A 13,680-nucleotide genomic window follows, 5' to 3' on the forward strand; every position below is an offset into this window, starting at 1 on the left:
ATCAATTGTTTAAAACAGTATGTATTTGTCACTTTTTATTATATATTTATATTATTGTATTTGCATTTAGTTATTAAGCAAATTAATATATTCATGAGAAAACGTATTTGAAAATTATTTTGTATCTAATTTATGCTAAATTCTGACCCGTCTTTCAAATCTGGATTTTTTTTACTAATATTTTTTTTATGCTTATTCATTTTAGATAATATACTAGTATTATGGCACATGCTATGCATGGGCAAGGTGATTGTTAAATTTTTCCCACGAAAATATAGTTGTTCAATGAGTATGATTATAATTTAAGTTCAAGAGAATAAAAAAATTGACTTAAAGAAAAAATATTTTAAATTTACAGTAATGAATTTGAACGACAATATGAAGAACTAAAACCTAATTATGTTTTTTAGAAACAATACAGAATCATAAATATATTTAGAAGACCAAATATTATAAAAAGTTACATATTTTATAATGAATCTAAATATGTAAAAATACCATATGAGAACATGTGTTTTAGTATGACCTGAGGTAAACATATAGGTTCGTTCCACATTTGATAGGACTTTGGATCCGGTGAACCCCAATTAAAGGTTTTCAAACCTGAAACTAAAGATTAACATCAAAGTATAGTCAAATGTTTATAGAAAAAGAACAACATAAATATAAGAATGTCAATTACATCAAAATCATGAAAATAATATTATTTGATGAATCATGTTCAGTATTCTTGATGTCTTGCACTCTCGACAATAACGTTAATACATGTTTAGCAAAACCTTTTAGATAACCACATATATTAAATGCAAAGTCTTTTTTTTTTACCAAAAGAATGCAAAGTCTTTTAAGATCTTTGCTAAGAAAAATAATTTAAAAGTGAATACCTTCTATGCTTGTAGTTGTATCTCCCGAACATTGACCAGATGACACACTCGAGGGATGCTTGGGAATTATTGGCAGAACATATATTAAAAGAAAAGAGTGTAATACATTTGATCTATCTAATTGTTAGACCTTGTGATGTCGAGATCTCTTTGTTATCATTTTTATCCACAGATTTCTTACTTATGTAGAAGCAAAAGAAGTTAGAGATAGTGGGAGATTATTAAGGTGTAATGGAAAACAGTTTACGTTTTTAACAATTAGAAGTGATATAATTTTGTAATTAACTCAGATTTTTTTTTGTTTCTTTAAAAAAGTTCACCAAGTGTCAAATTTTGATTTGTTAGGTGACTTGTGCTTTAGTATATAAAGAATTATTGTATATACAAAAGTCTAAGATATGTTAATTTTTAGACATGTATTATATAGTTTTCTAATTTTAACCGTTCTATCATCATACTATATTTTTAAAATAAATAGTTTATATTTATGAAAATAAATTTTATAAATTTATCAACTGAATATACTTTTATCATATTTATTTACGTATAATAATTGTATTTTAAAATGATCATGACTATGAAATAGATAAAATAAGATATAATTTATTTATTTTTTATTTTATAAACGATAACTTAAAATACATTAAGTTATTGTTAAAATATTTTTACACAGATTTATTAGAATTTTTAAAATATAATATATAAATATATATGATATTTAAAATGAAACGTATTAATATAGTTTGCTAATGTTAACCCATCTTGAAAACAAAATCATCAGAAAACCCTAGGCGAAAACGCGCTGCCCGTGCGCCGCACGACTTTGTCGCCGGCGTTATGACAGAGCCGATCGTCTCCGGGGGCCCAGACCTCCCCAAAACCCCGCCTAAGGTCTACACAAACTTGCCACTATCTCAAAAAGCTCTCTACTCTGCCGTTGCTTCTGATCAGAATGAACCTTCCATCCACTTCTCGCCGGAAGTTGTGATGCAGGAGGGTGTTGCAGTCGTTGATCTTCCGGAGAAAGTTACAAACGATTCAAAACCCCTATCGGAGTCATATGTCGTGGGTCACTTCATTGGGGACGCTTCCCATATAGGTAAAGTGCACGCCTCGGTAAACCGCCTTTGGACGACCAAAGAGAAGCCGTCCATGATTGATGCTCAGTTCATCGCTCCAAAACAGCTTTGTTCCGCATTGAAGATAAGCAGATGAGGAACAGAGTCCTCCGACGTCCCTTTTGGCATATTGCCGATGTTCCGCTTGTTGTCCAAGAATGGACTCCAGACACTGAATCATCAAAGCCTGATCTTACAGCCATTCCCCTCTGGGTGGACCTAAAAGGAGTCCCTGGACACCTATTCTCACAAGTTGGACTCACGTTCTTCGTTGACACAATTGGAAAAACCGCTAATATTCATCCTAACACAGTCCGCTGTACCCGTCTGGATGTTGCTCGCCTCCTAGTAGTTATGAACTTGGAAAAGCCTTTACCGGACAGTGTCTTGATCAGAGGTAGAACTACGACAATTCAAGTCAGCTACCCTTGGCTACCACCTCGATGTTCCCTGTGCAACAATTGGGGACACACTGATAAAGAGTGTGGAAAGGCAAAGGGAGCAAACTCTGATTCTCGCAAAGAAAAGAAGATATCCTCGAAAACGAAACAGACCGAGGCTACTAATGATACTATTTTGAAGTACACCGATGATACTATCTTGGAGATTCCAGTAAGTACGGATGTTCGAACTGATGAACCTAGAGTATCAGAAGAGGGAAAACCTACAGATTCTATGGCAGACCCGCACACCTCTATCGTGGATACACAGAGCAACATTGAGAAGTATTGGAGGCTTGTAGGAAATGGTCACAAGGCCTCACCACGGCGTAAAGTTGCACAAAACAGTTCGGAGAACAAAACAAACACTAGATCACCTTCGCGCTTCCATCTTCTAGCTGATGTGGAAGAGGGTGAAGTCGAACTCAGTTGCTCAGAGGAGGAGGAAACAGAGGAAATTGTGGTAGCTCAGGACACCAAAGCTCCACATCAATCTCCGGATAAGTCAAAGAAAAAGAAAAAAAAACAAAGCGGGTGCAACTCAGCAGCCACAACGCGACCAAAAGAAAAACGTGAAGCAAAACAAACCAAAACCAGCCTCCACCCAGAGGCACTAAATGATGATATCCCTATTTGCGTGGAATACTCGGGGCTTCAACAAAAAGCGCAAACATCAATCATTTAGCTCTTGGGTTCGTTCTGTAACACCATCTTTTGGATGCTTAATTGAAACTCGTGTTCAAGAAAGCAACTGTCATAATATCATTACTGCAACTCTACCTGGGTGGCAGTATATTCACAACTACAATCATCACCGTCTAGGGAAAATATGTGTGGTATGGTCAGACAATGTCAATGTTACAGTCCTCTACAAAAGTTCTCAGATCATCACAGTTTGGGTAACCTCAAGCACTGGCGAGCAGTTCCTCTGCTCCTGTATATATGCTTCTAACTTTCAAAATGAGAGACGACACCTCTGGTCGGATCTTATAAATATTGGCTCTCAGTATGCCTCTCCTGTGATGCCTTGGATCATCATGGGCGACTTCAATGAGACACTCTCATCCTCAGAACATTCCATAGGCGTGGACCCTCAGAACCAGAGTGGTATGCGAGACTTCCAGGCTGCGGTTTCAACCTGCAATCTCACAGACCTGGACGAACAGTCGACCAGAAAATCCTATTGCAAAAAAACTTGATCGAGTTCTAGTTAATGATGCCTGGATTTCACAATACTCGCAGTCGTATGCTCAGTTTGAAGCATCTGGTGTCTCAGACCATTCACGCTGCAGAATCCTTCTAGAGACGCTGCTCTAGGGAAGAAACGACCTTTTAAATTCTTCAACTTCCTGGCTGATCATCCTGACTTCACTACAATTGTAGCGGAATCTTGGAACTCCGCCGAACCCCTGTACCACTCGCGTTCTGCTCTGTACCTATTCCATCGTAAGCTGAAGCAGTTGAAATCAGCTATCAGGCTACTAAACAAATCACGGTTTGGCAACATACCTCTTCGAGCAAAGGAGGCATTTAAAAATCTCTGTGATATGCAAGAGCAAGCTCTCGTAACGCCGAACACTGCCTCTTTTAACAGTGTCTCAGAAGCAATGGCCACATGGAATCATTGGGCAAGCATTGAAGAGCGTTTCTACATGCAGAAGTTTCGCATAACCTGGCTCATGTACGGTGATCAGAACACTATTTTTTCCACAAGATAGTGCAAACCCGTACATCTTTCAATGCCATCAGAAAGCTGGTCTTACAAAATGGAGATATCATCACAGATCCTACTGCAATCAAGCAAGCAGCAGCAAGCTACTTTGCACAATTTCTAGGCCCGACTGAAAGTCCTGCACCTAATGAGGCTCTCATTGACCTGCCGGACCTTCTGGACTTCCGCTCTCCTGATCATACTGCTGCTCTGCTGGTGCACCCCATATCAGAGGCAGAGATTAAAAATGTATATTCTCTATGCCATCCAATAAAGCTCCAGGGCCTGACGGATATCCCGTAGAGTTCTACCATGCAGCTTGGCCCATCATCAGCCGGGACTTTACCATCGCTGTTCAGTCATTCTTTATGTACGGTTTCCTCCCTAAGGGGGTTAATGCCACTACCCTGGCACTCATCCCTAAGGTTCAAGGTGCAGAAACTCTAAAAGATTTCCGGCCTATATCTTGTTGCAACATCCTTTACAAAGTGATCTCAAAAGTCCTAGCAAACCGCCTTAAAGTACTCCTCCCTGGGCTGATCGAACCAAACCAGTGTGCATTCATTAAGGGTCGTCTTCTACTTGAAAACATCCTACTTGCTACTGAGCTGGTCAAGAACTATCATAAGAACTCTATTGGTCCTCGCAATGTTCTGAAACTTGATATCTCCAAAGCTTTCGACTCAGTAAAGTGGTCTTTTATCTTAGACACCCTGTGAGCAATGAATATCCCAGATCAGTTCGTGCATTGGATCCATATTTGCCTGTCGACTGATGCTTTCTCTATTTCGGTCAATGGAGAACTTGAGGGTTTTTTTCCGAGCACCAGGGGTTTAAGACATGGATGTGCTCTCTCCCCATATCTCTTTGTCATCGCTATAAATGTTCTGTCTCGCCTACTAAATAAAGCAGCATTGGCAGAAAAGATTGGCTTCAACCCTACTTGTTCCGAGGTAAACCTCACACACTTAAACTTCGCTGATGACATTATGATCTTCACCAATGGAGACCCAGCATCACTCCGTGCTATCTTCGCCACACTGGATGAGTTTGCAGCGACTTCGGGTCTCATAATTAACCCTGCAAAGTCATCCATCTTCATGGCAGGGAGAATCACTCAAGCTTTTCAACTAGATGTAAACCGACTAGGCATACCAGTAGACACTCTCCCAGTTCGATATCTTGGTCTTCCCCTTACTACAAAATCAATGTCTCGAGCAGACTACAAGCCTCTCATCGACAAGATCAGGTCACGTTTTTTTTCTTGGTCTAGCCGTGCACTATCTTATGCGGGTCGTCTCCAGCTTATTAATTCAGTCATTGTCAGCATAACCAACTTTTGGTGTTCTGTTTTTCGCTTACCGAAACGCTGCCTTGAAGCCATCGAAAGTATGTGTAGTGCCTTCCTCTGGTCAGGCTCTCCACACACGAACACGAAGGCTAAGGTTGCTTGGCTGGATATTTGCAAACCAAAACAGGAGGGCGGCTTAGGCATCAGACGTATGGTAGACTCCTCGCGTGTCTTTGCTCTTAGCCTCATCTGGCGTTTGCTCACAAACTCAGGCTCGTTGTGGGTTGCCTGGACAAAACACAATCTGCTTCGTCGTCGATGCTTCTGGGATGTAAACGACACTGGCTCTGGCTCGTGGATCTGGCGCAAGCTCCTTAAGCTTCGGCAACAGGCTGCCTCCTATCTACGATCTGAGATTGGTAATGGTAGGCACACTCTATTCTGGTTTGATAATTGGCTTGACATGGGAAGTCTGCTTGATGTTGCAGGTGACTCTGGCACTCAGCTCCTTGGTATCACTCGCTACGCAACTGTCGCTGAAGCAGCCACGTCTGGACAATGGAGCATTCGACGATGTCGCAGCTATCACCTACGAGCGATGATAGCTCGCATCCACGATGTTCCAGCTCCGGTAGTGGATGCAGAACGCGACAAACTGCTGTGGCGACACGGGGAGAACGACTAAAAAGCATGGTTCTCCTCATCGAGGACATGGGACCAAGTGCGAGAGAGAAGCCCCACAGTGGCATGGAGTGAGTTGGTTTGGTTTCCACAAGCTATACCTCGCTTCTATTTCATTGCATGGCTTGCTGTTCGCAATCGTTTCTCTACAGGTGACCGCACTCAAGCTTGGGGTGAGCACCAATACTGTCGCCTCTGTGGTGAGCCACAGGAAACGCGAGACCACATCTTCTTCGGTTGTCCTTATACGTATACGGTCTGGACAGAGACGATAGGATCACTGCTTCCGCGACCAAACCCAGACTGGAACATCACCATCACAATGCTCCTCTCTAGGCGTCGAACAGCCACTGTCACTTGTTTGCTTCGTCTCTCATTCCAAGCCGTGATACACAGTGTTTGGTGTGAACGGAACAAACGCAAACACAACAATGGTTTCCATACAGCACCAGAACTCATTAAGAAGATTGACAAGATTATCCGAAACAGAGTGTCCTCCTTGCGTCACAAAAATGTTGCTTTCTATGGCAGCATGATGATCGAGTGGATGGGAAGAACAACATTTTAGCTCTACCATTCTAGCTCTACAAATGTTTCCAAACTCTATCGTGCTGTAAACATTTTTTTAAAGAAATACATGTTGATTTTTATACATCTATTATATAGTTTGCTAATGTTAATCCATCTTACCAACATATTAGATTTTATTTTTGAACGTAAAATATTATACTTACGAAAATAAAATATATAAATTTTTAAGTTTAATATAATTTATTAAATTTAGCTCACTATAATAATTTTCTTTTAATATGATTGATTATGATTATATAATAGATAAAATATTATAAAAAATGTTATTTTTCATTTTATAAACGATAACTGAATATATTAATGTATAATAATATTTCAAACTAATTTCAAAATTAGTGAAAATATTTAAATATAATTTTGAAAATGAAGATCTTGGAAAAATATTTTAAAACAGATTTGTTAGAATTTTAAAATAAATATATTTATATTTAAAATGAAAAGATATCAAAAGATATTATGATTAAAGTATTTTAAAGATTCTATGTATTATTAGTTTTAATAAAATACATTTAATAAGATTTCTAAGTGATGGTCAAAATTAAAAAATCACACATGAAAGAAATCATGACTTCTATTTTAATATATAAGATACTTATAATTTCATGTAAAGCTACTTTAATAATTTTAAAGTATACATATATATATATATATATATATATATTATTGAGTCAATATAGTACTAAAGTCTAGTGAGTTTACAGAACGACTTTGAAATGATTTTAATCAATCTAGAATGAATTTAATTTAATTTTAATTACTAGTTTAATTTTCATATCTATTTTACCCTTAAGTCTTTTGTTATCAAAAATAATAATTACGAAAAATGTCATTACTCACGGACTTATTTTTTCACATTTTATGTAGCCACAAACTTATATTTATTTTTCTTTGGCGACATATTTATCTTAAACTCAATAGAATTTTACAGATTTATTTTAGTAAATTTGTCTTGTTTGGTCACATATTTATTAAATTTTCACAAACTTAATTAGATTTAATTTCATTGGCCACAGATTTACTTAATTTTGACAAATTTATATAGGATTCAACAGATTTGTTTTTTCTTTGGCCACCGTTTTATCTATTTTTGACATATTTATTTGGGTCTCGACTGACTTATTATCCTTTTATCACTGATTTACTTAATTTTAACAGACTTATTTTTGTTTCGACTGATTTATTATTCTTTTACCACAAATTTATTTAATTTTAACAGACTTAATATGGATTTGATAGATTTGTTAGATTTGTTATCGTTTGACAACAGATTAAATTATAATTTGATAGATTTTTTTTTTTTACTTTGGTGACAGATTTAATAACAATATACTAGAATAAACCAAACCAAGAATAAAATTGGAAACGTAAATTGTGTAAACCCCAAAAATTATAAAGTTACCACATTATTTTGGTCAGAGCAATTGGTTGGGTTTATGGCAAGCTCACATGGTTTTCTTGAGGTCTCATCTTATGTAATTGTTCTAAGAATATTTGAAAGAATTTATTTTCACGAACCAACACTTAACAACATAATTTAACGGGTTCGAAAAATCATACCACGTCAGTCCTACTCATAAGCATAAATGATTTCTTGTAGTTTCGGGTTCGTATGCAACCAGATATCAAAGAATTCAACATCACCTCATCCATATGCACAAACCTTTAGAGAATAATGTATTAACATTGGATATCAATGGATGATTACACTTGAATTCATCTCATCAGCCATTTAGGAAAATGAGTTGAAACAAGGATATGGAACATTTCTATGTTCAATTAATGATGAATTCGAATAATATGCTCTAGCAATTCAGTCTCGATGGCATGATCAGGAGACAGACCAGCTGATCAAAACGGAAAAATGGATGGGTAACCTTATCCAAGACCACTGCTTCTCCCTGTGAACAAAACAAAAACCACCAAAAATCAAAACCCAACAGAATAAAAGCATATAAGAAGCTGCATATTACCAAACAACTTCTGAGAGAGGACCAACCTTGTCCTGAGAGCCAGTTTCCTCATCCGCAGCTGAGTCATTTTGGTCAGTCTGTTTTTCTCCTTGTGCTGTAACAACTTAGGCCAATACAACTACCACAACCAAACGGAACATAAAATTTTTAGAAAATAGTGACATGACATCATATTAATTGTGAGATGTAAAATTTCCTTATACAAATTTAAATTTTTTTTGGAGGAATTTTAAATATGGTAATAAAAATAACTCATATATCATCATTAATGTCAATTTTCCATATAAAAATTTATTTATGGTAAACTATTAAATATACTAATAATTCATATATCACAATTAAAATAATAATATATATGTATATATGTATCTCACATTAATAAAAATAAACTAAATAAAGTAACACTAATCCAAAAAAATTGATAGTTAAATATTTAAACATTATTTAAATTCCGTCCATCTTCATCATTTAAATTAACATAAAGATTTTTTAGTTTAACTAAAACAAACAAAGTCTCAAATTTATTAGAATTTATATTTATATTTATATATATATGTGTGATTTATACACATGTCTTCACTACCATCATTATCGCTGAAAGAAGGATGATATGACACTTAAAATAGATGATAAGGTTTTAGAAAATAGTGACATGGCATAATATTAATTGTGAGATGTAAAATTTTCTTATAAAAAAAATAATTTTTTTTTGCAGGGATTTTAAATATGGTAATAAAAATAACTCATATATCATCATTAATGTCAATTTTCCATATAAATATTTATTTATGGTAAACATTAAATATATTAATAATTCATACATCACAATTAAAATAATAATATATATGTATATATGTATCTCACATTAATAAAAATAAACTAAATAAAGTAACACTAATCCAAAAAAAATTGATATTTAAATATTTAAACATTATTTAAATTTATCTGTTCATCTTCATCGTTTAAATTAACAAAAAGATTTTTCAGTTTAACTAAAAAAAATAAAGTCTCAAATTTATTAGAATTTATATTTATATGTAAATATATTTAAAATCAAATCAAATTTAAATAGTTATACCAAATCAAAAGAAATAATATTACAAAAATACGTTTATGATTTTTTATAACAATTGAAGTTAAAATATAAATTAATAATATTGAAATATAAATCAAAATTTTCTTTTGAAATAAAAAATATTATGTTAAAAATTACTATTTCTGCGCATGGCGCAGGAAAACTCATAGTTAATAATATTTTATGAGTGAGTTCTTTGATAGTATATTTTTGATATGTTTTGAGTTTTCGTGGAAGTTTTTTGATAAGCTATACTAATATCCAAAATCAAAAGGGAAAAAAATAATAGTAGGCTATACCATAAAAAATAGTTATTTACGTTTTCTGGAATATATCAAGATATCATAGGTTGTTGGTTTCAGCAAGAAAATTGTTAATTTAATTAGTGCACATAGGTAACATCGAGAAGATATTATAACCAGGCCACAAGCTTTATTATTGAGTCTCCTATGACATTACTATAATTGCATGTAAATTTGCACTATCAGCTTCGTTCATCTTATGAAAATTTGTTCAAAACAATCACATGATGTATAACAGTATAAAATACGATTTTAGATATCATAAAACAAACATATGTAAAAAAAAAACAAAAAAACAAACATATGGCTAGTTTCATATCATTTCCCGCGAAAAACTGACATATCTCCGATCATGCTAGAGCCATAAACCATTGCCGGTGGTGGAAGGATCATTGCCACCTACTACTTGTCTTCTGTATCTCTCTCTCCGGCCCACCACTCAGTTAATCAGTTGATTAGTCTTCTTTATAATAATTTATTAGCTATATATCGTTTCTAAACTGAGGGGTATGTAGATAGATAAGATTGGTTCTTCTTCTTTATCAATCATCTCTATTCCCTCTCTTTAAAGTCTCTATGACCCACACCCTTGGCCTGTTCTCGTTTCTCTTTGCTTTCTTCATTTTTAACTTTTGCTTTTGTCATGTATTAGTCGACGTAAGACCATCATTAACGCTGAAACCGTGAACCGGTTTTTTATGAAATTATTTTTATTTTTTTTGTCTGAAAAAACAAAAATTTAAAAGCGAACCAATCGCACGGTAGAGTCCGCGAACAGTGCAAAAACACTTCTAAGATCGGTCCTTATTTCATACCTCTAAAAACCGATTTTTGCAAAAATAATGGGATCCACCACTAAAAAACCTACTTAAATCCCCCCGTTAATTATGCCCTAATGCCTTTTATTCTTTTATAACCAATGAATTTAATTTCAATAAAGTTTTTGACTTGATCTCATATCATATTATCATAATTTTTCAAAATGATTTATATAAACAGCTACATATATATAACCACATTTTGATGGTTATGTATTCAACACAGCTAATAAAAATGGAACATGCCTATAACAATTTACGAACAAAACAAAAACTATTTATAGAAATAAAGGACTCTCTAATATGTTGATCTAAATCACAAAAGGTTTTTAAACATATATTCTTTGTAAAATGACTTTTCTTACAAGTCTGCGAACTTAATGAAACAAATAAAAGAATCTGATAGTCGATGTAATTACAAATAATTTGAATTATTTTTTTATTCCATTCTTTGTTATCAAGTAAATAAAGACTGAAAGGAACTCGAAAAAGAAAAGGAAAGTTTTATGTAAATGCTAACAGAGACTATATATGCATTAGACAGAACTCTTTCGACGTGATTTTCACGTAACGAAGCCAGCCTTTCGATTTTATTCCACTAGATTAGTAACCAATCAAATTACCATAATTTGTTTTCAAAGATAACGATTACTTATTACTTTATTTTAATGTAGAAATGTACCCCAATCGTTCTATTGCGTAGACTAAATTTTCACGTGTTATATAGTAGTAACATGTACAACGAATAATACCAAAAAAAAATACAATGCAATTCGTTATAAATAAATTATAGGAGCAGTTCCCTATCCACATCAATATCTCCTAACAACCGCACGCACCACGTGAGCCGATCGTCGTGCAACTTGCAGATGTTTATATTTCAAGACAGGGTGATGGCGTAAAGACGCACGCAGCGAATAACAATATTCATTAATGTTGACGATGATGGCCGGTATTGAAATTTTGAAACCAAAAACATTTTTTTAATATTTAGTTTAAAATTTAAGTATTTAAGTATATATATACTTATAAAATTTTATATATATAAAATTAATGTTTTATTTCACTACGTCCATGATTAATTTTTTTTAGTGATAGAAATACATGTCAATTAAACTGATTTTGAACTAAACGAAATAAAATATTTGCATATGTCTAAAAAGTTTATAGTTAATGCGTATATATCAGCTTCCTGACTAATTATAATATATATATATATAATAATAAAGATTTAGTTGTAATAATTATTTTAAAATCCATAGATCTCAGCTTTGAACCATAGTCATATAGACCATTGGGTTCCCATCTTAATTGGGAATTTCACGTAATAACGTCACAGCCAGTTAACTCTATCACAATCGGATCTTACACGACACGGCGTCGTTTGAACGAATCTTGTACCTTCTTAAAGCATGTTTATTGTAGGTCTCTTACGTTGGATCTCTTAGACCATCTCCAACCCATCTCTATAATAGAAATCTCTAAAATAGGTAAATATGTCATTCTTACTCTATTACAGAGGAACACATTAGAGCAAAAACACTATTTCTATTTTTTCCTCTATTTTAGAGATCTCTATTTTAGAGATGGGTTGGAGATGCTTTTAGCGTAATATAAGATACGGTCTCTTAGTTTTTAACTAAAAAAGCTAAAAGACGTTTCTTAAATAAGAAATATAAAAACCGTATTTTATATTACGCTAAGAAACATGCGATAAACATGATCTTACGTCTTCTTCTTCCTCTCACCTGCCTTATAAATGAAACTCTCTTTGTATATATTATTAAAAAAAACCAACTTTTATAAATCACAGCTCACACACCCTATCTCTCTACAAACCCTAGCTCCGATGGGCTTTCCCGTAGGCTACACAGAGGTGTTTCTCCCGAAGCTCTTTGTACAAACACTTTCCATACTCAGTTTCATCAGAACCGTCGTCTTCTCCCTCTTCCGCTTCTTGGGCCTCTCCGACTTCCTCGAAACGGATCAAACCTGGCCCGACTACACATTTTACCCGGCCCGAATACCCGAACTCCCCTCCCCCTTCTCCGCCTTACTCATCCGCGAGATCTTACCCGTTATCAAGTTCGAAGAGGCCGTAACGAGCTCCTACGGCGAAGATCTGCCGGAGAGCTGCGCCGTCTGCCTCTACGAGTTCGAAGGAGAGCAAGAGATCCGACGGCTGAGAAACTGCAGACATATATTCCACCGGAGCTGTCTCGACCGTTGGATGGATCACGACCAGAAGACGTGTCCTCTTTGCAGAACGCCGTTTGTTCCAGATGAGATGCAAGAAGAGTTTAATCAACGGCTATGGGCTGCTTCTGGTGTTCATGACTTCCACAGTGAGTTCTGTCCCGTGACGGAACTATAGAGATAGCTTCTTTTGTGTCTTTTCACCACTGTACTTTTAATTTTGCGTTTTTCACCCTTGCTAACATTAGATTTGCCACGCTTTTATGTGTGTGTATATACATATGAATCAGATGAGCAATAAACGTTACGAAAAATAACACAAGAGTAGTAGATTGTTTGCTTTCTAAAATTAAAGAGATGATTAGTTTCCAATCTCAGTGCAACAAAGTACTTTTTGGAATTTTAAATTGAAAATATGTGTTTTTTTTTTTAACATCAAATTGAAAATATGTGTTGAGTTATCCATTTAGAGATAAACATATGCGAACCAAACTCAAACTGGATTAAAATGCTAAGAATACAAAAAAAAAAATTAAATCCAAACTAAACAAGTTGGAGCTGAAAAAATGATTTGAACTCTAGATCTTAGTCCATCGACTCTCT

At 34.7% G+C, this 13,680-nt stretch overlaps 2 protein-coding genes and 1 long non-coding RNA gene across 3 annotated transcripts; 2 read left to right on the plus strand and 1 right to left on the minus strand.

The window, feature by feature from the left end:
- Positions 1-2,095: 2,095 nt before the first annotated feature.
- Positions 2,096-4,160, plus strand: LOC106338497. Its single transcript, XM_013777460.1, has 3 exons — positions 2,096-2,905; positions 3,234-3,607; positions 3,719-4,160. Exons 1-3 carry the CDS (start codon positions 2,096-2,098, stop codon positions 4,158-4,160), a joined length of 1,626 nt encoding a protein of 541 aa, XP_013632914.1.
- Positions 4,161-8,377: 4,217 nt separating this feature from the next.
- On the minus strand, positions 8,378-8,822 carry LOC106341360. Its single transcript, XR_001269618.1, has 2 exons — positions 8,713-8,822; positions 8,378-8,614 (listed from the first exon to the last, which is right to left on the minus strand). It is a non-coding gene; the product is annotated as an uncharacterized LOC106341360 (long non-coding RNA).
- Positions 8,823-12,613: 3,791 nt separating this feature from the next.
- Positions 12,614-13,394, plus strand: LOC106339402 (E3 ubiquitin-protein ligase RHA1B-like). The gene has a single exon (XM_013778203.1). The coding sequence runs from the start codon at positions 12,641-12,643 to the stop codon at positions 13,253-13,255; it is 615 nt and encodes a 204-aa protein (XP_013633657.1). The 5' UTR covers positions 12,614-12,640; the 3' UTR covers positions 13,256-13,394.
- Positions 13,395-13,680: the final 286 nt, after the last annotated feature.

This window comes from Brassica oleracea, chromosome C4 (genome assembly GCF_000695525.1).
Source record: "Brassica oleracea var. oleracea cultivar TO1000 chromosome C4, BOL, whole genome shotgun sequence".
Classification (NCBI taxonomy): Eukaryota; Viridiplantae; Streptophyta; class Magnoliopsida; order Brassicales; family Brassicaceae; genus Brassica; species Brassica oleracea.

Bases quoted from the DNA above. Each gene is read 5' to 3' on its own strand.
- LOC106338497 (XM_013777460.1), top strand. From the start codon at position 2,096: ATGAGGAACAGAGTCCTCCGACGTCCCTTTTGGCATATTGCCGATGTT. The intron at 2,906-3,233 runs GTAGCTCAGGAC...CCTGGGTGGCAG, and splicing joins AGGAAACAGAGGAAATTGTG to TATATTCACAACTACAATCA. The intron at 3,608-3,718 runs GTCGACCAGAAA...CTGGTGTCTCAG, and splicing joins CTCACAGACCTGGACGAACA to ACCATTCACGCTGCAGAATC.
- LOC106339402 (XM_013778203.1), top strand. From the start codon at position 12,641: ATGAAACTCTCTTTGTATATATTATTAAAAAAAACCAACTTTTATAAA.